The 25,220-nt window shown below is 36.5% G+C and overlaps 1 protein-coding gene across 12 annotated transcripts in view; it reads left to right on the top strand.

Moving 5' to 3' along the window:
- Nucleotides 1–25,220, top strand: part of arhgap32.S (Rho GTPase activating protein 32 S homeolog) — a 210,147-nt gene that overhangs the window by 144,246 nt on the left and 40,681 nt on the right. For all 12 annotated transcript variants that reach the window (XM_041571305.1, XM_018227720.2, XM_018227723.2 and 9 more), the window contains 6 exons: nucleotides 5,645–5,731; nucleotides 14,200–14,337; nucleotides 15,414–15,506; nucleotides 17,273–17,395; nucleotides 17,928–18,005; nucleotides 19,480–19,561. In XM_041571305.1, the coding sequence (XP_041427239.1) occupies nucleotides 5,645–5,731; nucleotides 14,200–14,337; nucleotides 15,414–15,506; nucleotides 17,273–17,395; nucleotides 17,928–18,005; nucleotides 19,480–19,561 (601 nt within the window). The remainder of the gene's footprint in view (nucleotides 1–5,644; nucleotides 5,732–14,199; nucleotides 14,338–15,413; nucleotides 15,507–17,272; nucleotides 17,396–17,927; nucleotides 18,006–19,479; nucleotides 19,562–25,220) is intronic.

Genomic DNA, 25,220 nt, shown 5'->3' with positions numbered 1-25,220 from the left:
GGGTAATCCTCTTTATAGATGTCACTATAGTTCATTACAAGATCTGCTAAAACTCCTGAAGTAACATTCAGCTCTGGAAAATAATATGGTGCTTTTTTACTAGTTCAGATCTGTCTGCCTACCTCTAATTTAGGCTCCTGCAGGATCACCGGATGGCCCTACCCCAATCACACCACACCTTCCTTCTTCCATCTAGTAGCATTCAAAAAGACATGTTGCATCTTGGAGGTTCTGATAAGTCTTTCGAGAAAGATTACAACTGGCCATACACATAAAGTTCTACTTGTTTGAGCCCACCCATGTGTTTGGACCAAGAATTTAGTAGTTGCTTGGTTGAAAAAGTTGAAAAGCACTGGCCTAAGAAATAAGAACTGGCCTAATTACATAGACAATATAATTTCTTTTGAATTTTGTGGTATATGTTTTAATGAACTAATATCTTGTGCATAAGAATAGGAATGTAAGGAAAAGTCACCTGCAGGGTTGTGCTGATAATGACATAGTGCTTTTTGCAGGCAAAGCTTAGTCACCAAGTGTCTGGAATACTTAGAGCAGAGGAAGTGAGAAATAGTTATATTAGGATATAATCTGTTCTGCTAATAGCTCTTTCCTTTTTTGTCAGCAAATAGTGCCATTAAGATGCTAGATCAGCAGGTGCTGATCTATACATAGTTACTTACATATACACATACACAAGTTGCGTGTTTGTATAATAGCAGTTTTGTGATCTCATCTGGGCTCTCTTAATGGGCGCATGCCTATTGCATCCTTTTTTTTTTTTTGCTTGCATAGGAATATGTTTTTTCTGCTTACATAGGCATATGTCTGTACTGTCTTCAAGTGCTAATAGATGGAAATATGGAAAATGTGCACCAATGTCAAAAATGGTTGTTGCTCGAACTAGTACAGGTATGGGATCTGTTATCCGGAAACCCATTATACAGAAAATTCTGAATTACGAAATAGTCTTCTCCCATAGACTCCATTTTATCCAAGTAATCCAAATTTTTAAAAATGATTTTCTCTGTAATAATAAAACAGTACCTTGTACTTGATCCCAATTAAGAAATAATGAATCCTTATTGGAAGCAAAACCAGCCTATTGTGTTTATTTAATGTTTACATGATTTTCTAGTGGACTTAAAGTATGAAGATCCAAATTACAGAAAAATTCCTTATCTGGAAAACACCAGGTCCCTAGCATTCTGGATTACAGGTCCCATACCTGTAGAAGAAGTAAAATTCCCAGTACCAGCGTCCCCTGCCAAAGTGTTGTTATGGGAGAGCTGCAGGTTGAGTTTCTGAAGACCTTTGGGGAAATATAACAGGAACAGGAAAAATAATCGCAATGCGAAAAGTTATGTCTCTTTGCGAACAAATTTTTCTTTGCACAAATTTAATATAGCTTTTCAGAACCCAGAATCTGTTTAGCGACCACTTCCGACAGTGGACTACGGTTTGTGAATCTTACAGTTTGCGCCAGTGCGCAGTCAATATAATAAAACTTCTTACTAAAAAAAGTTGTTACGTTTGCTCCAAAAGATTACAACTTCTTAAAAGTGGACAACGCACAATGAAAATGTTGTCATGGCAGCACTATTAACTGATGTGTTTTGAAAAAAACATGTTTTCCCATGACATTATCCCTACAATATGGCATAATTTGAAAGGCCTTGGTGCCGAAATGTTGGGGCCATTCTCATTTTTCTGGTAGGTGTATCCGCTCCCTTGCTGTTCTCTTTCTTGCTGTATATAACTAATGGGTGGTTGATACTTATTTTTATACATTGTGAAAATTATGCCATATTGTAAGGCATTGTCTGTATTAAATGCTTTTTTGAACAAATAGTAAAAATTGATTTTCAAACCAACTTTTTTTGCCAAGTTGTTTTTACTCTGAGTGTGCGAACATGTGGATGAGTCGGAAATATTCTAATGGCCAGAGTATTATGGTCAGCAGTTTGAAAGCTACAGCATATTCGTTGATGTTTAAACAAGGTTGTTCACCTTCAAAAACATTTTTCAGTTCAGTTGGTTTAAGATTGTTCACCAGAAATGAGTGAAGGGTAAGAGCACAATGGTCTTACTACTCACTACTTATTACTTACTAGTCACACTGGTTGCTGGGGGACTTGATTTTAAATGCATTACAAATGCTCACAATAATGAGGGACCTTACCATGGCACATGAGCTTGCATACCATGCACTAGCAATCTTTCTTCTTTTTGTGAACCAGAAATAGACTTTTACCAACTACTTTCTACTTTCTCACCGTTTCTAATATTGAAGTGTAAAGTGTCAATTTTCGCCTTCTAAAGCAGCTCTGGGAGCGGGGTTGCCCACTCTGTCTTAAATTGATACATTTAGTTATCTATAGCCCTGCTGAGCATAATCCCTGAGTTTCGTTAAAGGCAGCTACAATAGTTGCTAATATTCCACAGATCCTGCCAAGAAATGTATCAACTAATTTTATCAACTAATGTAGCAAATTTAAATAGTTTAGAATGCTCCTGGATCACTGAGCTGCCAGACTGAAACACTTGAGATAGGAACTTTAAACTTGACCCAGGTCTGGATTGCCAGCACCATCCACTGGACCGGGCCCTAGGCAAGTGCCTAGGCCACTTTGTGGGTAATCCAGATCTGGCTTATTCTCTGCCCTTTGCTCTAATTGGGTAGTTACAATTGATATTTCTGTTTTTTAGTGAGTCATCACTAAGCTCCGTTTATAACTTATGACATCACTAAGAGCCATTTATAAGGATATCATTTACAAGATATGCATGGCTTTTGTGTTTTATATCTCTATAATCTAACATGCTAAAATTACTTACTTTAAAAGTATCACTGAGCCAGCGAGCCTGCTGAAACTCATAGCATAGTTTTTGCCATGGGCTCATTTCTTTTGAGGGGGGGGAGCTTAGAGTGTACAAGATTGTTAAGCATCTTTGTGGTACTGGATATCACAGCAATTTGCTTCTAGCACTATGTTGATGTTTGCCCTGATACAATTCACACCTCCTGCACACACATGCTGCAATGCTTGTTAGCACTAGTGCTTCCTTATATACAGTATAGATCTTCTGAATAGGTTTGTTTAATGTCTTCTGAGTGATGGCAGGATTCCACTACTCAGGATGTGGTCTACCCTTTTGAAAGTCCAGTCATCAACTTTGTTTTACCTTTTTATTGCTTTCTGCAGCTGTGCTTGTCTAATTGGTGTGTAAAAGTAACTGAACGTATTGCTTGCATATTTGTGCAACAAGCCCAGTTTGATGAAAGAATTGCAGGGAAGTATCTCTCCAATAAATACAAGTATTAACATGAACAGGTTTGTAGTTCATATACAATACCATTGTTCTATTCTACCCCAGAGGCTCCATAATAAAGGTTTTTTTTTATTGGCTGCAAACTTCAAGCCAACGGGGAACTAAAAATGGAAATGTTTAATTTTTCCCATTCACGCAGGGGGTGTGTCATTCGTGTCTGCCTGTATTTAGTTGCAACAGCTGTTCATACACATTTGTATTGAAAGGATTGCCAAGAAAGATGGGAAAAACTTTTGGTTTTCTCTGTGTGGGGCATTCTTTAGGAGGAACCCTTCCGGAGCCCCTTTCTGTTGCCTGTAGTTTCTGGTTTGTCTGTTAGAAAGTAAAATGTACAAGAAATGATGTTACTGTCTGTTAGTAAGTAGTAATTTAAAAATAGAACTATGTTGTTATGCTTACTTTAATACCTTTGACATATTTTTTTTGTGATATATTCTCTTTGGTGCCACTGTTCAAGGGTTTTTTTTGTAGTCATACTAGTATTAGGTGGAAGATACAGATTATTCGTTATTTATAACAAACTGGACTAAGGAAGATGGGTTGTTTTTTTTTTGTTTTTTGTTTTTTTTCCTGCTTCAAGACCCTTTTTCTCTTAGCATTGTTCAGATGCTGCATAATCCAGAACCAAATCCATCAATACAGTTCACTGTCAGTTTGGGCCAACAGTTCAGAATTCTTTCCAAAATGATTCTTTTGGGATTGTTACTTGTGATAGAATTAAAGAAAAATACTTTGCAAAGCTGGTGTGATTTGCTCATTTCTCATCAAACTAATAGAATAGAAAAATTAGTAAATATGCTTGAACTGCCTTTAAACATATTATTAAAAATCAAAATCATTCCATAAGAAATGGAATTCTACTACGTCTGAGTAGGTAAAACGCTTATTTTGGTTATTTCAATTGAAGGGAATCCCAAAGTTCTTTGCCGACCAAAGTGAGAGAAAAAAGGTCACCTTTTTCTTTCAGTCCTGACTGCAGGAGACGTGATATTTTAAGGTTCAACCATTTTATAAATTCATTGCTTTATTAATAAGCCCACTTAATCTTAGTGAGCATTCAACGGCTGTACTGATGCATCAGTATAGCTTACCAATGTCATTCATTTCTGTCACTGCTGATGTCTCAATTTAAGGAATGCATTGCGTTGCAAAGTCAGTGTTTCTTGGAAAGAAGTTGTGCTAATTTAATTTGTGAAGGGACGGCTTGTGAAGTAGATTGCTCCTCTTCTCTAATGACTGCTTTGTAAATGCAATAATACTCCACTTTGCTCTTGGAGAAGAAACTATATTGGTTTTGTCCTAAAGCCAATTGATCCCGTTCTTCATGGTTACCTTTAACGGCTTGCTAAATTATGTATGCAAATATAAATTATGTCTGCTATTAATTAACTCTCTCACTTTAGTGTGCTAGCATTGGCCTTTGCAGAATATAATACTTGTTTAAAATTCATGACTGTTTTTCCCTTCTACTGCTCATGCAGAATGTTTTCAATTTATTACAATACAGCAAGACCTGAGAATTTACTGCCTTGTCAGATAAGACATATTATATAAAGTGCAGCTTGATCATTAAGATCAAGGCTGATTCACAGAAGCTCGGCATCTTCAGTAATTAATGGGCACGGGCTTCTAGCATTTTCCCTATGGTGATAGGGCTGCCAAGGTTTTACAATCCTGGGTCATGATAGTGAGAAGAATTAAAGCACATTTCATGTGATAACATGTCCTGAATGCATCTTATGCTAAAATGTTAATTATATATTAGGGAGTCCCCTTATGGATATATTTTATTGTGTGCTTAGCCTAAAATTAACTGATGAAGTTATACTGCATTGCATGGTATATTCATGCAGCTGATCAGTCAGTGAACAGGGAGGTTGGCATGAAATGAAACAAAGTACCGGTATGTAATATGGATATGGAAATGAGTATCTGTCTGTGTAAACTTTGGGACTAAAATTTTCACTGACTTTTTATCAGTATCTGACTAATTAGCAGTTTGTGCTTATCAGGGGGTCAAAAGGCAAGGATAGCCTCTTTGAACTTCCCAAGGATTATTTGTAGATCCTTATTATGAACAAATAAATTATAGATAGAATTTGTTATGAGGTACAAATGCCATAAAATAAACATTTGCAACTAGATGGTCTTGTTTTATGCAATGTATCATAACTATTTACCCTGAATTGGGTCACTCATAAGAGCTAGAAGGGTGGTGCCTGAAGAACAACCATCCACAGGTTATAAATAGCCTGTATTTTAAATGCAATAGTTAATACCTCTAATTAACTTATTATTTATCTCTGATTTGTAGCTTACGCTCACAGAAGATCAAAATGAAGTGAGCAGAAATGGCTGTGAATCCAAGGAACTTGTTTTCCTAGTGCAGATTGCTTGTCAGGTATGTGCTATTATTATTCCTTTACAGCAGTCTGTGTCCTGTTTCCATGTCCCTCCGACCTTGTCCTCTCCCCACCCTCACCCCCATAACCTATTTTGTATCCAATACAAATTCTTTTCTCCTAGGAAAAAATTAGCTTAATAAGTTGCTTATTCTTGATTAGGCAATGGAAGGGGAGGTTCCAATAAGGTATATATTTTTTGGGAAAATGTAAAACTCTTCCCTGAGCATGCACTATATGTACGCTAGACTAAGGGGCAAATTTCCTGTTTATTATGCTTTTTATTTCATAGGAGTTATGATATATATATCAATTATCTTCAGACCATCACTCCCTTTAAAGACTTGGTAATTTTATCATTACGTACAGTAGTATCAAATACTCGACGTTTCGGTCCACATTTGGACCTTGAAAAAGGTCCAAATGTGGACCTAAATGTCGGGTATTTGATACTAAGTAATAATAAAATTACCAAGTCTTTAAAGGGAGTGCTGGTCTGAAGATAATTGATGCATACATAATTATCGTGCACCCCGCCATTAATAGCAGCTTTGGAGTGCTGATACTTACTCATTGGGAAATATATATATATATATATATATATATATATATATATATATATATATATATATATATATAATTTTTTTTTTTTTTTTCAATTAACAATTACTAATACAGCAGCATGGTATCCAGCCCTTTGCTAAAGCAAGTAATCTCAAGTTTATTGTGATCACTACAGGGAATATAGATTATCCTTGTATTATATAGTTGATATGATTCATGTAATATTGACGTTACTGGGCCAACAGCATGCTGAAGCAGTTTGCAATTGTCTGAGAGATGGTGCCTTTCTAATTTGCTAAGCACTGAAGGAAATAATATGAGCTTAGTGTGTAAGCTGTGATTGCGCTAACATTAATTAAATGCTGTACATAAGCTTTAACACTGTAGTAGCATGTTCAATTAGTAACTAAAACATCCAGTTTGTGTTTAAGCAAGCTATACTGATCACATGCATGGCTGCATACACTACAAATATCTACAGTACTCTCTGGACTTTTTCGCTCTGAGCTGAAGGCCACTAGGAATATGGAGTAGCTTTTTCATTCTTAACAAATAAATGGTAAAGATGCCCTTAATTAAACCCATAACTGCCAGAAAATTGTTACGTTCAAATAAAACCGCTTACTAACCACAGGAAAAATTTCAGGAGCAATTGCAGGATATTAGAGGTTAGAACAGGAAGAGAGGGGAAAGATTAATATGCCTTGTTCTCCCTTGGATCCCTTAATTGATAAGAAACTACCATGATATAGCATGCCAAACCTCATTACGGTTGCCCTGGTGAAGGTCACCCAACTATTAAAATTTATACCTAAGATAATTATAAGAACTTAATCTCAAATAAAAAGGTAGTTGATTCAATTTCATAGCTAGTGCTTGTTTTTACTGTGTTTCCGGATTTATATTTATAGGTAGGACTAATAAAGCATCACTATGCTCTACGTGTAACAATTTATTTTGTTGGTAATTTACGTCAATGTTTAAAGACCTTCTAGTTATTTTATCCCCCATTGATAGGGTGATGTAGAGTCCTACAGCGGGTCGGGTACCCACAGGTTACCCACAAAAACCCTGGTAGCTCAGTCATGCAATACTACCTTAGTTCTGGAAATGCCTTATTTGTCATTGTCTGTACACTGTTACTTTGTTTTTCTAGTGAGCTCAATAAAGTAGTCCTGCCCTCTTGTTGTTACCTGACATAGTGTAGATTGATATTAATATTTTAATGCATGAGATGGCAAAATTTCAAAGTCTCTTCTGAATATTCAAGTCTTTCATGTAATATAGCTGGGACAGCTGCCAGTTACCAATTACCCCCATCCTTGTTTGTGTATGTTGCTTTTATTTTGTATCAAACTAATCTGTAATGATACTGCATATCCTAAAATACAGTATTTCAAAACAGAAACCCCACAGGCATTAAATGTTCTGCCTTTATATTGTCTTTATCATTACCGGGTAGTTAAAATTTTATGAGCTGATAAGCCACTTCAGCACCCCTTGTGATCTCATCTGATGAATAGTAAGTAGTAGTTCTGCTGCATCTTTAGTCCCAAACTATAACTATCTTTATACTTTTGTATTGATTTTATGTTCCCCTTTCCCTAGTTACCATTCATGTTAATATACACCCTATATTTTTCCTGTCTGCTTTAATATGTAATTTAGTGACGTATAGTTCATCATGAAACTTTTCCAGTAAGAACTTTTATTACACTCCTGGCGCAAACTATAAAATTTGCAAACCATCTTCCACTGTTGTAGCAGAAAGAAAAATTTGCTCATTCAAAGGCATAACTTTTCACATTGGGAATATATTTTCTGTTACCAACTTTTATTACATTCCCCCAAAAGTTGGTAATAATGTAGCAAGAGTGTGAAATGTAATATGATGTTCCAGGAACACAATTTTCCCAATCCTGTGTTACTATGCAGTTTCAGGGAGATGAGAAATGACTATTTGTCTTTGTATAGTTTACTTACCTTGAGCTTTCATACATATGTCAGTCTCGTTTATTGTACCGTTACTCTGGCTCCATGACACATATATTTAGGGGAATTATTAGCTCTTAGGGCATGGGTGTCCAAACTATTTGCAACGAGGGTCAGAAAATGTGTGGGGGCCGACCATTCAGTCTGACAACCATTCCGACTTTTTCTTCGCGCCTCATTTAAACAAGGAATCTCATAGCCATAATATTTGGGCACATGTTCAGTGAAATAATCTGCCACTTGGTCTATACTGTTGCCTGTGTGCTGAAGGTGTTAGCAGATTTATTAAAATGTGGGTTTAAATTTAATAAATAAAAACTCATCCACATTCTATTCAATCCTATGGGGTTTTTGGAATCATATTTATCAAATGGTGAGTTCCAACTTTCACCCATTGATAAATATGCTTCTAAAATTCACATAGGAATGAATAGAACATTATTAAAATCTAAACTCACATTTTGATAAATCTGCCCCATTGTGAATGAGTTCTGATGAGGATCATTTTTAACTTTCCATTTAGTCACACTGTTTCATCTTTTGTTTGTCAGCAAAGGAGAGATTGCCCCGGAAGCTGAATAAGATCAAGGGACACTATTGTTTTCCTAATTAGCTGCGGAATCTAAATGTTTATCTGCCGGCATTAATTGGTTATCGTTAAAAGCTTAAAAGGAACAGTGACATCCTACAGTGAAATTATTTTGATCCCACAGCATTTTATGTGAGAGAGGTTTTCTTGAATGGCAATTGGCCCCTTTTTATATTCTTGTTTAAGGACTAAACTACTGTACTATTGTACACAGATTGTTATTATTCTTTATTTATATAGCGCTATAGCACCAACATATTCTGCAGTGATTTAAAGTGATTATACATCACTGATATTAGTCCCTGCCCCAGTACAGCTTACTATCTGAGCCCATATCAAATACACAAGTGAACCTATTTGTATGTTTTCTGTGTTTTTTGAGTGTGGAAGAAAACCAGAATAACCAGAGGAAACCCATAAGACATTGGGAGAACATACACACTACTTGCTGATTGTGCCCTGGCTGGTATCTGTTATCTGCTTTTTGCCCTATTCAACTTAATTGGGCAGCCCCATGGCTGCTCAGCAGCTCATTTATATAAACAATGAGCTGTGTGGGAAGAAAACAGAATATAGTTTTGTTCAAGGCAAAGAATAGAAATGGGTCAGTGATGCCTTTGTAGAAGCAAGATTAAAGGTGGCCATAGACGCACAGATAATATCGCACAAAACAAATTTTCGTACGATATTTGGTGCGTGTATGGTGAGAAAAGAGCCGGCCGATATTGGCAGAAGGATATCGGTCGGCTCGTTGATCGGGCTGGACGGAAAATTTTGATCTGGTGCCTTTGAAGGCACCCGTTGTTAGTGCACCCATTGTTAGTGCTGAATCGTCAGATACAGGTAGAATTCTATTGTTTCTACCTGTTTATCTGACGATTCAGCTCTTCATGTGTGTATTGAAACGAACGGTCTTTCTTGGAAAGATCTTTTCCAAGAAAGATTGTAATTGTTACGTCTATGGCCACCTTAAGCCCTGAAGCAGGAAATTCAACTGAAGTATTATAATCTTTTGGGAAATGTGTATGAATATAGTAGACTTTTCTTACTTAAAGCATCCCCTTTTCCAATAGAATCATTGCTTAGCCCATCCTCTAAAAGTAGGGCCTGTAAGGCCTATCTTGAGTATGCATAGCTTGAAAGAGAGCAGAGGCTTACAGCTAAAGTGGTATTGCTTTACATGCTACGCTTCTCCCTCACAAATCATTGAACTTTCATTTCTAATCTCATGGCTCCTTTTCCAAGGTGCTGTAAAAATAATTCAGTTTTTGGATTGTAATGGTAAAGTATTGCTGTGGTGTTAATGTAGTGTTAGATACAAACTCTGTTTTCCTCCTTATAATCAAAGGCATTCATATTTCAAAGAGCTTTCTTGCCACTGCAAAGCCTGTAGAGGCAGCTATAAAAGCATTTCCATACTATATAGTGATGATTATTATACTGACACATTTGTCCACTTACATCAACATTACCTTTTCACTCTTCTCACAAGTGTAGGGTACTGTACATCTTCGCTTAGTAACATAGTAAGTTAGGTTGAAAAAAGACACACATCCATCAAGTTCAACCTTTGAACAATCCAAATTGTTAGACTTTAGAATTTTTGCTTTATGTGCAAATATTTGGAAAACCATACTTTGAATGAACTTGCTCATTTTAAATACATTGTGGAGACTTGAACATATATAATATATATGAATATATATGTGTGTGTGTGTGTGTATATATATATATATATATATATATATATATATATATATATATATATATATATATATATATATATTTGGTAATTTGACTTTTTTGGCTGCTATTTAGACATAAAATAATCTGTGTATGTAGCTTTTTGTCTTTTTGTGTCTTTTCACTTAATTGGGTGAAATAGTCTATAAACACATCAGAACTGATATATGGAGGAGTTACCTTTTAACTTCCATTCACATCAGTGATTGCTGTATGTTATCCCTGCCATCACAACTGTAGACTGTGTCCTTTCAGTACAAATGCAGAACCCATAATTTGTTTTCTTTACAAATGTGAAGGACAAACTGTCTTTGCAATACAATTACATAGTACTGAGTGTAGCAGCAGAAATTGAAAGCCCATTGCCCCTAGAGCAGTGGTCCCCAAACTGTGGATTGTGAACAGCACTTTGCTTACCAAACCCTAGGATGTTGGTTTCAGTGGCCTCAAAACTGGTGCTTTTTTTTTTTTTTTTTAATTCTCAGGCTTGGAAGCAAGTCTCCTGTAGGCTGCCGGTCCATATAGAACTGCCAAATAGCCATTCACAGCCCTTGTTTGGCATCCCCTGGGACTTTTTCATGCTTGTGTCACTTCCCAACTTTTATTCGATCTGAATGTAGCTCATGGATATAAAAGGATGGGGACCCCTGCCCTAGAGTATACTTAAAAACAAACTGTGCCATTCCTGAAATTACCAGTAAGCCAGATATATCCTTCTCAGAGATGGACAGCTCCAGATAACTGTGGAACCAACCCTGCCAGTCCTAGGTACCTAGTTAGCTAGCTGCATGAATGTGGTGTAGGTTAGTAGGTAGGGGAGGATATCTCTCTAAACTACTGTAGTAGTGTCTCTTTGTGAGCAATTTGTGACCATATAAATGTATTTCTTACTGATTTGTTTACCATTATTTGGTTAATAACCAAAGAGTTAAGAAAATAGGTTGAAGAAAATGCGAGTAAGGACCTAGCCCATCCCATGTCGTATGCAAAAAGTACAGATCCTTGTGCTCCAGACTTGCTTTCGGCCCTGCCCCACAGTTAATAAATGACCCCTATGGCATCCGATGCTACATACCATCTTTTGTTGAAATCAGGGGGATTTGCATGAGAATGCTGCCACATGGTATTTTCACTGTTGGTGAAGGAAAAGCAGTGGCCAAAATGCAACACTATGGGGCAGATTTATCAGAATGTGAGATTCCTATGGGATATTTAGAATTATATTTTATCAATGGAGTTCACCATTTGCTAAATATATGTTTTTAAAAATCCCATAGGAAGGAAGAGAAAGTGAGTGAGTTTTTCTGTGGTGAGTTCTAGTCTTTTGATAAATCTGCCCCTTTATGTGCCGTCATAGACTGTAGGGCGGGGATCCCCAAACTTTTTTTTTATTTTTATTTTTTTACATTTGACCAACATTAAAAAGTAAAAAGATTTGGGGAGCAACACAAGCATGAAAAAGTTGGGGATGTCAAATATAGACTCTTAATGACTATTGGTAGACCCTATGTGGATTTACAGCCTACGGGAAGGCTCTATTTGCAGTACACATGGCTTTTATGCAACTAAAGCTTGGAATTTAAAAGTAAGAACCTGCTCCGAGGCCACTGGGAGCAACATCCAATGGGTTGGTGAGCAATATTTAGCTCACAAGCCACAGGTTGGGGATCACTGCTGAAGGGAGTCGTGGCTGTAGAGCATGATATTGTGTTTGAAATTAACCTAAAAAAGTACAGGTTATCCAGTATACTCAGGACCTGGAGATTTCCACATAATGGATCTTTCCATAACTTGGATCTATGTACCTTAAGTCTAACATTTGAAAATCATGTAGTCATTAAATAAACCATGTAGGCTGGTTTTGCTTCCAATAAGGGTGAAATATATCTTAGTTTGGATCAAGTACAAGGTACTGTTTAATTAATACAGAATACCCAGGACCTGGGGTTTGCCGGGTTAATTGATCATTTCGTAATTTGTATCCTCATACCTTATGTTTTCTGGAAAATCATGTAAACATTAAATAAACCCAATAGGCTGGTTTTGCTTCCAGTAAGGATTAATTATATCTTACTGTTTTATTATTACAGAGAAAATTGTTAGATTAGATTATTTGGATAAAATGGAGTCCATGATGGACAGCGTTTCGATAATTTGGAGCTTTCTGAATAATGGATCTCCGGATAACGGATACCATAACAGTACAGAGAAAAGGGAAATCATTTTTAAAAATTTCAATTTTTTGGATAAAATGAGTCTAAGGGATAATGGGTTTCCAGATTATACCTGTAGAGTGTTTCCTATAAGATCCAAATATATTAATCCAAAACTTTACTTTAGCTTTAAAATCTAAACCTTGGATTTGATTTGAGTTTTACAGATATTTAACTTTGTTACTCATGTTAAAATTCCTAAATTAACCTGCTGACTATAATATACTACTTTGCTAATAAAGTGAATAAAGAATATTCGAATTGCCATACTCCTCCTTTTCCTCCTAGTTTAAATCATTCCCCCTTTTTCCCATGTAAATTAATTTTCTTCTTTTTACTTAAGGTGAGATATTTGAAACAGTTCCCAGATGCAAAAGAAATAACCCCAGCTGTCTGACTTAGTCTTTTCTACCTCCTGTCTGTCTGACATTTTATATGATCAAGCCAATTGCTTCTTTACTGTGCAGTTTCTGAACTGGGTTAAAAATGTACATATTGTTGCCAGACAATGGGGAAGAACTATTCTCAGAGGGGAAATCTCTCAAGAGCCTCTCTAAGCTTGCTGACTACAAAAAAATGGGTGCCAGTTTTGCTGATGTCTGCAAATATATTTGGCTTTGTTCCTATGCTAAGATCTTAGCAAACAGATACCATTGCTGGACGTACTGTGCAGTCAAAAACAGATTTCAACTAGTCTTGCTTCAGTGTTTATATGCAACTATCTTAATTTGTGCTAATTATTCCCTTCAGAGATTTTGCAAGATGGAGGGATGGCAACATTACCTTTGCCCAGTTTGTGTATTCCATCTCCATTAGCAAAGAGTCAATCCATGCTGAAGCAGACAACACTTGTCAGAGCTAGGTTACATCTTGCCAGAATCAGATCTGTTTAACCCCTTTACACCTATTCAAATGCTAAAGATTCTTTAGAGCCAAATAATATTAACCCTTGAATACTAAAGGGATTCCAGGTATATTGCAAAACTGTACATTCACAGAAAATGTTTACCTGATGCTCACCAGACAGGAAAAGCGACCTCCAGTCAGAGTCTAAACAAAAAAAGGTTAAAGGGCACTGAGGATTTTCACAAACATAAGATGTATTTAATGAAAATTAAACACAGTGCTTCTTCCTTGCTGTGAATAAGGAGAACTACATTGCTGTAAAACATCAGCTATTTTCGATAGATATCATTTTTGTGACTATCCTGTGTGCCCTGGTACAGTTTTGTTGCATTAATGTTTGTCCTATGAAATAGCTACTTTTTGTTAGAATGTGTTATAACTGCACCTAACTCTTTAGACACTGAAGTGTCCAATTATCTACATGGTTGCACCTCTCTGATTTGATTGTAAAATTGTGCAGGGCCGAAGCTGGATAGTTAAACGGAGTTATGAAGATTTCCGGGTTCTGGATAAACACCTTCATCTGTGCATATATGACAGACGCTTCTCTCAGCTCTCAGAGCTGCCCCGTTCCGACCCCGTGAAGGACAGTCCAGAGGTAATGTCTGTTCCAAACTGAAAATAGTATCTAATGAGGGCTAGTATGCTATGCATTACTCAACATGCAATGCCATGAGTGATATAAACAAGTATTGCTGTATCTTAAGTTTGGTTTGCTTTCCATGGATTTTGGCAAAGAGCGCACATTGCATTGAATTAATTAGCATAAAGTACCCAAGTTCTTGGAAGAACATAGGCTGAAAGACTAATTATTCAGAATGCTCGGTACCAGGGGTTATCCCTATAGGTGATCTTTATTTAACTTGGATAACAATAACTTAAAGGGGATGTGCCGTTGAATAATAATAAAACCGGATTCTGCTCTGTTGTGTTAGTTGGACAGCATAAATTTGACCTGCAGTATATAAATTATTTACATATACTTTTCATTATTCTTTTGTAATACACTATCATAGCAATAGACAGGCACCATTTTGTGCAAGCTTTTCATCATCCCAAAATCAGGCTTAGCAATTATAGACAGTGAGAACGAGGGGGAATGTTGGGAGGGCATCTAGAAAGTCCATAATGGAAAGTTATTGCCATGCCCCAGGCATAGTGTGGGGAAGGCAAACTATGATTGACAGCTGAGATCTTTTTTAGTTTGTAACAGGCATAGGTGTAATTAAAAAAGAATGTTTAATTCTGGGTGACAGGTCCTCTTTAAGTCTGCAAAAGCAAACATTTAAATATTAGTTATCAGTTACCAGGTACTGCTTTTACATAGAAAAGGGAAAAGGTGGCCTTACCTTAATTTGGGGTTTCTGGATAACCTTTGTCTGTAGTACAGTACTTTCTCAGTGATCAGTTCGTAGGCTGGGGAAGGTGGCTAATATAGCCTATGCAGCTGTTATATGTATAATATAAATCAGACAAAGGCTGAAAAGTCATTGTCTGGTCTATAGCTAACAGTAATGAAAGGTGTAGCATTGGCATTCTACTGATTTATTTGTTTATTTGTTTAAAATGAAAAATGCTACAACTCATTAAAGAACTGATTTAATTTTTTTGTATAATGTAATGATAAAAAATTGCTTTTCATATACTAAACTACTGTGACTTTGTTATTTCTAGTTGGTCACACAGATGCTGATGGCTTACTTATCACGGCTTTCGGCCATCGCAGGTAACAAGATCAATTGTGGGCCAGCCCTGACGTGGATGGAGGTATGTGCATGCCTCTGGCTATATGGCAGTCACATTATGCAATAGAAAGCTGAATATTCAGGAGAATCTTACTGCGTTGTCACATTGATTAATTGATTGATTAATTTACAATTTTGTGTTGTATTTCACATGCTGCATATATTTGTACATACTTCATTATGTACAACCACATTAAATCTCATCATTATACATGGCAATCAGAATATGCACAAGCTGGAAGAACAGTATTTGCTTATAAAATATTAATTAAAAGGAGAACTAACCCCCCTGCTTCCAGGCATTGTCCCCCTCTCCCTCCAAGTGGTTTAGTGTAAAAAAAACCTTTAAAAAATCCTCACCCTTAAATGCAGAGAAGCGCAGCAGAGCTCCTGGTAGCCATCTTGCGGATCTATGTGTAGTCTTAGGGTCTCAATGCCAATTTGTGAATGTGCAGTTGAAGCTGATTCCTGACTTGGCCCAACTGCACATGGGCCGGCAGGCTTCGTGGTGGCGAAGAGAACCAAAGACTACATGAAGTCTGCATTTAAGGGTCAGAATTTTTAAAAGGGTTTTTTTTAACACTAAAGCATGTCACGGAGAGGGATGGGGGGGGGATACCTGGTAACTTAGGGGGTTTATGGAAGGGGTGTTATACTCTCTTTTTTATATATAGTACAGCTTACTGTCACTATTAATCATGCTTTATGCATTTTGACAGTTATATGGGAGCAGTTGTGTAAAATTAATTATCCCTAGATTCACATGACAGTAATGCATTGTCAGTGGCCAACTTATGTAATCTTGAAATAGTTACTGAACTATGGTTGTTGGTTTTTTTTTTTTTGTTTGTTTGTTTTTCTTTTTTTAATGAAGCATTAGATATGAGGTCACCCCTGTTTACTCCCCAGCACAGCCTCTAAAATATGCAGCATGAGACATACAGTATAAGTGGGTGACATTTTTAGAGACAAAAGGTGAAAATGAGTCTTGGTTAGGGTGAAGAGGAGGGGGCTATGGAAACCAGCGGAAATACTACAAGCCACTTATTGAGTTGCTAACCGCTACAACTTCTTTAACAACATTTCAATTTTCTGGGGAGGCAGAAATATACACAAGAACAGGCAATTTTTTGCAAACTCCTTGTTGATAGTGCCTGGGTACTAATTGAACTCAGGACTCCAGGGGTGCAAGGCAGCAGTCAGGACATAATCGTGTGCTTACTAGCCCCTAGATGATTTTCACTGTTCAGACCTAAAGAAATGCTTGGCATATTATAAATCAGCAATGATGAAAGTAAAAACAAGCAAGATCTAAGATCTACTAAAATGTTAATGCAAACTTCAGAATTAAGTGCCTTCACATACAGTTACAGGTAGGCTACAATATTTGTGCGTCATAAGTGTCCTTGATGCACACATCAGCTGAAAGTTCTATTCTGCTGCAGGAATGTTTTTGGACCTTTATTTGAGATAGAATTTCTGGAAAGTTATTAACGTATCCACATTCAACACTCTTTGGTCATATAAAAATGGGTGGGCTTCAGAGCTTTTGCCCTTGCTGTTGCAATGGTACTTTTGCTAGTGTAACTATTTCATTTAGACTGCCGTGTTCAGCAAATGTGTTAGAAATAAATATATATGTATGATATCTCCGATGCCTTTAATTTTGCCTAATCAGCAAATGTGTTAGAAATAAATATATATGTATGATATCTCCGATGCCTTTAATTTTGCCTAGTTAGTTTTAAAGGTTATACAATTCTTCTTATGTTTTGTTTTATTTTATAGATCGATAACAAAGGCAATCATTTGCTTGTGCATGAAGAGTCCTCCATAAATGTTCCCGCAATCGCTGCAGCCCATGTCATAAAGAGATATAATGCTCAGGCCCCAGATGAACTCTCTTTTGAGGTACCAGCATTTACTCATCTATAGATGCAGGAAGTGTTTGTCGCAGCAAGACTGATGCAGCTTGTAGATCCTAGAAAGTGTCGTAATTTTCCATGTTGTATCAGGCATGTATAGGGTCTGGTATTTTATATCATGCAAACATTGAAGATGTTTTTACGTCATTTGATGCTGATTTGTAATATTTTTCCTAACTTGGGAATTTCTTCAAGCTCATCGATACCTGCAAAATTATCTGTAGATTTCCCACCAGCATAAATTTGAATTGCCGGTGGTAAGTGATGTCGCATCGTAGCTCTGCCTAATTTGTAAAGCATGCGCAGCATTTTTACATGTTGTAGTACAGGCACAGAGATCAGCATTCTTGTATTTACTGTTGGATAAAACATTGTGTTGGATTCACAAAACTGTGAATCATTTTTACCCCTGTAAATATGTGCAACAAAGTTCAGCACACTCTAATTCTATGGATATAGTGGACTGCATTTTCTGTGACTGAATTGTTATTTGATTATTAATGTTGTTTTTTATTAAGGTGGGAGACATAGTATCTGTAATTGACATGCCACCAAAAGAACTGACCACATGGTGGAGAGGAAAGAATGGATTTCAAGTAGGTTGAATAAACCTTTCTTTTTGAGTAAGAAATCATTGCAGTGATTAAATATATAATTGCGTGTGTGTACATAATCTGATGGTCCAAGGTCTGAACAAATACTGGTAATTTCTGTTCTTAAATAAAGACATTGCTTTAACCTTATACATTGCCCATGTATATTATTACCACATCCGGTATAGGTTTATTGCTTTATACATATAAGTAAAATACTCTGAGACCAATTTTTGTGTACATTCAATTTTAATAGGGCCACTGTTCATTTACTAATAGTAGGAAAATTTGCAATAGTAATACAACCAATTTGACCATTGTTAGTAAATGAAGCTCTGTGTTTATTTTTGTGCAGTTAGTCAAAAGGTGAAGTAGTGTTGGACTGGGATGCCAGGGGCCCACCAGAAAACCTTAGGCTGAGGGCCCACTTTCCAAACTATTATACCTCCTCTCCTCACTCAACCTCTTTATTCTAGTAGTCTCTTTTCTCTACATACTATACGCTTTTCTTCCATTTTTAAGCTTCTTTGTTCCCATAAAGCAGTGATCCCCAACCAGTAGCTCGTGAGTAACATGTTGCTCTCCAACCCCTTGGATGTTGCTCCTAGTGGCCTCAAAGCAGGTGATTATTTTTGAATTCCAGGCTTGGAGGCAAGTTTTGGTGCATAAAAACCAGCTGTACTGCCAAATAGAGCCTCAATGTAGGTTGACAATCCACAAAGGGGCTACTAAATGGCCAATAACAGCCCTTATTTGGCACCCCAGGAACATCTTTCATGCTAGTGTTGCTCTCCAACTCCCTTTACTTCTGAATGTTGCTCATGGGTTCTAAAGGTTGGGGATTCCTGCCATAAAGGAATAGGGAATAGCCATGAAATAGGCCAAATGGTTAGAAGCAAGAGACCCACTGATACCTGGGCCCACTGGGAGTTTTCCTGGTATCCCGGTGGGCCAGTCCGACACTGAGGTGAATCATTACAAAACGTTTAGTCTGAACATACACATTGGATCACATAGTGAAAAGAGATGCAATTCCCTATGCTGTGAGATCCTAAAAGAAGGAGAAAAATGCTTTGTCACACAACTTAAGTGACCCTTCTGAATTGTTTTGTTTTAATTGGCATTAATAAAGCCAGTAACCCAAGAAATAATTACCAACCATCTGTTTGGATACTGTTAATTCACTTGTAACTGACCTTTGATAATATACATTAAGCCACTTGGCTTTGTGTGTTAAATGTGTCATGACTCGAGATAAACTGAAGAAACTGTGTTATCTAAAATTATCTAAACTCATTTAATGCATTTAACCTTTCCAAGAAGCATACAGTACTACCATTGTTCACATGAAGCCTAGGTGGGGTGCTGTGACACAATTTTCTGTGTTAAATGGGATAAATGAGTTATTTGGGTTTAGTTATTCTGTGTCAAACACACAAACCAAAGTGACTTCATCTGTACTTGCTTTATTTCACAGGTGGGTTTCTTTCCAAGTGAATGTGTGGAATTAATAAATGATAAAGTTCCCCAATCAATGACAAACTCTGTGCCTAAACCAGGTAATCAGTTGTATTTTTTGTTTTCGATATTTTCTAAAATATGCCTTTACAGTGCATGTAGTTGGGTACCAGATTAAGCTTGTTATGAGACTGAATGAATTGATTAAAAAAGAAAAAAATAGCTGGATTTGGGTATATTTTATATATTCATAAATATGCACAGTTTCTTATGTGTATGTCTTTGAGTCCTTTGTTTTTTTTTTTAACATTGCTTTGTGTCTGCACCTTTCCATTTCACTTATTTCTCTTGTACCTCTATAAAGGAGAACTGAACCCTAAAAATGAATATGGCCCATAATTCCATATTTTATATAATGAACCTATTGCATCAGCCTAAAGTTTCAGCATCACAATAGCAGCAATGATCCAGGACTTCAAACTTGTCACAGGGGGTCACCATCTTGGAAAGTGTCTGCGACACTCACATGCTCAGTGGGCTCTGTGCAGCTGTTGAGAAGCTAAGCTTAGGGGTTGTCACAAATTATCAAGCAGAAAATGTTTGTCTGTAATATAAGCTGATGTTACAAGATTATTATTAAATTCTGATGCTAATTGCACTGGTTTCTGTGCTGCCATGTAGTAATTATCTGTATTAATTACTAATCAGCCGTATATTGTGACATTTATAGTATGGGGCATATTTATTATGCTGTTTAAAAAAACAGCGGGTACACCCCACATCGGCAGGCTTCACTGTGTGAAAAAAAAAACAGTGTAAAATTTTTTCGCGGTTTTTGTTAGAGTGACTTCTGTTGAAAGCAATGTAAAATACAGCATCCGATATGGCATTCGCATAGTGTAATTTATAAAAACCTTGCTCAATTCTCCATTTATTTGACACCGTTTTTTCTGCAAAATACGTTTTACACAGCATAATGAATATGCCCCTATGTCTACTGTAGAGTTTGAGTCTGTCCAGCAGTACAGAGCATGTGCAGTGAATCAGCAGAAAAGATGGGGAGCTACAGGGTCAGTTTTGTAGGCACAGATCTTCACTGCTAAATGGCTGTGGTTGCGGTACAGAAGGCCAAAACATGATGTACAACATTTCTAGCCTACTTCTTTAGTTAGGCTTTAGTTCTCCTTTAATGGCATTCACTCTGCCTTCACATGTACCCCTAACAAGTCATACCTGTTAATGAATGCGATTAAATGAACTTTTATTAAAGGAACATTTCCTTCCATTGCACTTACCTGGCCACAAAGTATTTTTTTTTTAGTGCTTATGAAATATGCTTATATGTTTCACCTAAAACTGCTGGCATGCACACAAATTTGCAGTATAAATAAAACTAAAATTACATATAATAGCAATCCAGATCCATCTGATTCCTTTTAGCAATCATAATGTATACAGGACAGGACTATATCTCTGAATTGGCCCAATTATTATTATACAGTCATGTCTATTGTCCAGTTTCTGTTAAAATACATATCTATATTTCTTGAGCCTGTTGGGTTTACAAAAAACAACCTCTCATCCAGCCTCTGGCCTCCTGTTTGCAGCCCAGTTGTATTATGGATTGTGTTTATTTTACAGTTTGAAATACTTTTCAAACAATATTATTTTTGCATAGGTGTTATTAATTTGATCTTTGTTACCTTACTTGGTATTTACCTAATGAAGTCATCATTTACATAGAAAAAATGAGTGAGATTTCTGCCTACAGTTAACAAGGGGCTTGGGGTATATATTGTGATATGTTCTGGCTATCGATGTGCCGATATGTCCCGACGAACGATCCTTCTCCCGACCTACAACTAACCATTCATGTTAAAGTAATAAAAAGAACAAATCAAGACGATGTTCTGGCCATTAATTCGCAGACTGCAATTTTACGAAACAAATAGCAGCGACAGACACCCATTGATACATGCAGACATATTATCGTTAGCTGACCGTAATCTTCTAACCTGTCAGAACGAACGATTGCCATGGTGTGAAATTTGTCAGGCCAATCCACACATGGTTCGAAAATCATATGAAACTATTTAGTTTTTGTTTTTAAATTATTTATACAATACTATACTATATATTGCTTTTGGGAGTAGTCCATAACTATTTGGTCCATTAAAGACAATAGAATGAGTGCATGGCTGTAGTAGAGGAAAAACTAAGCTGATAGCAAACATATTGCAATGTCTGTTTAAAGATTTTTCAGGTTAGAAATGAAGTATTAATGTGTAATAGCTGGTTAATTTTTCCTTTGACTTTAAAATTTGGTGACCCTGTCTGTATCTTGTTTTTTCCCCCTCAATCTGACCACAGCCGTTCCCTGAATATTAGTTATCCACAAATTTATCTTAACTAATTCCACTGTCATTAAATGTAATTTCAGGGTCTTTTTATGTTTTCACAGAATTTGATATTCTGATTTTTGAAAGGTTCAGTAATGTACTGTGAAGTAAAAATGCCCTCAATGTGGTTGCCGATAATGATAACTTAGTCTGCACTTTTGTAAATTCTGGGCTTTTTAGGTTAAATCGTGAATATGTATTATCTAAGGCTCCATATAGTGCTACAGATTGAGTGGTGGTTTGTTCAGCTACTAGGGGGCACGCTCGAGTGAAGGAATAGAATAAAAAATACTTTGAATTTCGAATGGTTTTTTTGGCTACTTCGACCATCAAATTGGCTACTACGACTTCGACTTCTAATCGAACTATTCGAAACTAAAAATCGTTCGACTATTCAACCATTCCATAGTCAAAGTACTGTCTCTTTAAAAAAAACTTAGACCACCTACTTCGCCACCTAAAACCTACCGAGCATCAATGTTAGCCTATGGGGAAGGTCCCCATAGGCTTTCTAACAAATTTCTGATCGAAGGAAAATCGTTCGATCGATGGATTAAAATCCTTTGAATCGTTCGATTCGAAGGATTTAATAGTTCGATCGAAAGATTTTTCCTACGATCGTTCGAACGAACGAATATCGGTAAATCCTTCGACTTCGATATTCGAAGTCGAAGGATTTTACTTCGACGGACGAATATCGAGAGGTTAATTAACCCTCGATATTCGACCCTAAGTAAATGTGCCCCTAGGTATAAGATGCCTAAACACAGCAGAACCGAAAAGAATTATTGAAAATCTAAAAGCAATCACAATATAAAATAAACATAAACACCCATATGTAATAAAAACACTAAGTTTGTCCATGTCCAGTAATCCATAACAACCAATAAGATCTTTTCTTTGCTTTAAAGAAAGTATTTTAATGTGTATAGGGTTAAAACAAATTGGTCATTTATAATTTTGTGTTGCCAGTCCTATAAATAATGAATATAGTACCAATGACTTTGTTATTAATTGTATACTTAACAGTTTTATTTACTGGTCTGCCTAGCTCTCGACAGAAAATATTCATTGGCTTTTTTCTAATATTAGGTAGATTTATTGTTACTCGGAAGTGCAACATTTCTACCAAATTCTTTCAAAGAAGGGTTTTTTTAATTAAAGACTGTGAGCATACCAGTAGTTCATACAATTATTTAGCTTAAGTTTAGTAATTGTTTTGTAAAGCAATTAAGGGACCTAAAGCAACTGATTAACTCTCAGCAATAATTACAGCTGTACATTTTCTCCTAAAATAACGCAAAACAGGTGTATGTGTGTTTACTAGCTGCATTTCCTGACTCTGTCGGGCTTTGCTTTGAATGGATTGAGTATTGTTTTTCAGTTGAATAGTCAGTAAGGTGTGGGCATTATATTTTGTCAAACCGTAAGACCCTGTAGACAGCACCTGCTCATTGACATAGTTACTTTGCTGAATGCTATGCATTGTAACACAATGTAACAGGAAAAGACAAAAGTATAATAATAGTAGTAATGATAATTTTGGTTCAGCTCTTTTTAAATGAAATGTATCTTGTTTGTAACTTCTGTAACAGTTTGACAAATACATTTGAACTGTGCCACCCAATGTGTGGCAGCAGTTGACCCAGCCCTTTTAGAATCTTTTCATGTGCACATTATTTATTGGCCCCCTCCCAGCAGTCTTAAAAATGCCACAATAGAACAGCACCAATTTTTATTTCCATTACTCCACCTTTATTGACAGTCAAGGGCACATTACAGTGGTCTGCAACATTTCGACCTCCAAGTGGCCTTTAGGAAGCTGTGCCACCAACACATTGAAGGTGTGTCTGCTGTGCTGTGTAATGAGATACAAGTGAAAATTTGCAATAGTATAACTAGGCATAATGTATAAAACCCACTGGCATTCTCAGTTTGAAAACTGAAAGGAATTGTTCAGTGTAAAAATAAAAACTGGGTAAATAGATATTATGTGCAAAATAAAAAAATGTTTCTAATATAGTTAGTTAGCCAAAAATGTAATGTATAAAGGCTGGAGTGACTTGATGTTTAACATAATAACCAGAACACTACTTCCTGCTTTGCAGTTCTCTTGGTTTCCACTTATTGGTTACCAGGTAGTAACCAATCAGTGACTTGAGGGGGAGCCACATGGGTCATAACTGTTTTGAATCTGAGCTGTATGCTAAGGATCAATTGCAAACTCACTGAACAGTTATGTCCCATGTGGCCCCACTTATAGTTGCTGACGAACTCAGAGTTAGAGAGCTCAAAAGCAGGAAGTAGTGTTCTGTTCTGTTAGTCATCCAGTCACTCCAGCCTTTATACATTACATTTTTGTCTAACTAACTATATAAGATACATTTTTTATTTTGCACAGCCTATCTATTTACCTAGTTTTTATTTTTACACTGAACTGTTGCTTTAAGAACTGTCATAAGGCTCATGTGCACATTACAAAGGAACTTGCCATTGTTGACAGCACAGAATTGCTGGTAAAAAAGACTTGTCCAGGGTCAAATTGAGCTGATAAAGCATTCCATTGACTCCACAGTCCTTTGTGACAGTTATTATGACATAACGTGGCATGTTCCATGAAATATTCCATGTGCACGTTGCTATTACAAAATACAACTGATAATTTAATGTTACGTGCTGCTACAAAATAAATACTAAAGACTATTGAGTTTATTGTATCATAGTGTATTATTTTTACTATAGTTTCCTACTGTGATCTTGTTATAGCATGGTAACATACATAGTAACATAGTAACATAGTAAGTAAGGTTGAAAAAAGACACATGTCCATCGAGTTCAACCTTTTTTTTTTTTTTTTATTAACTACCTATTTGCCAGTTGATCCAGAGGAAGGCAAAAAACCCATCTGAAGCCTCTCCAATTTGCCTTAGAGGGGGAAAAATTCCTTCCTGACTCCAAAATGGCAATCGGACTAGTCCCTGGATCAACTTGGACTATGAGCTATTTCCCATAACCCTGTATTCCCTTACTTGCTAAAAAGCCATCCAACCCCTTCTTAAAGCTATCTAATGTATCAGCCTGTACAACTGATTCAGGGAGAGAATTCCACATCTTCACAGCTCTCACTGTAAAAAACCCCTTCCGAATATTTAGGTGGAACCTCTTTTCTTCTAATCGGTTCTTCTAAAATGGTTCTTCCAGGGGGGTTATCCCTTTTTATATGATACCCATACTGCATTCTAGTATCATGTTTGGTCTGTAGCTAAAGTATATGAATTCATTATGAATAACACTTTCTTTTAAAAAAGCCATTTCCCACCTGCAGTTTTCCAGAAGTTGATTTTGTAAAATTTTCAGTAAT

This window comes from Xenopus laevis, chromosome 7S (assembly GCF_017654675.1).
Source record: "Xenopus laevis strain J_2021 chromosome 7S, Xenopus_laevis_v10.1, whole genome shotgun sequence".
NCBI classification, from domain to species: Eukaryota; Metazoa; Chordata; class Amphibia; order Anura; family Pipidae; genus Xenopus; species Xenopus laevis.
Note: the sequence above shows the minus strand (reverse complement) of the source record. Positions and strands in the feature narration are given on the sequence as shown.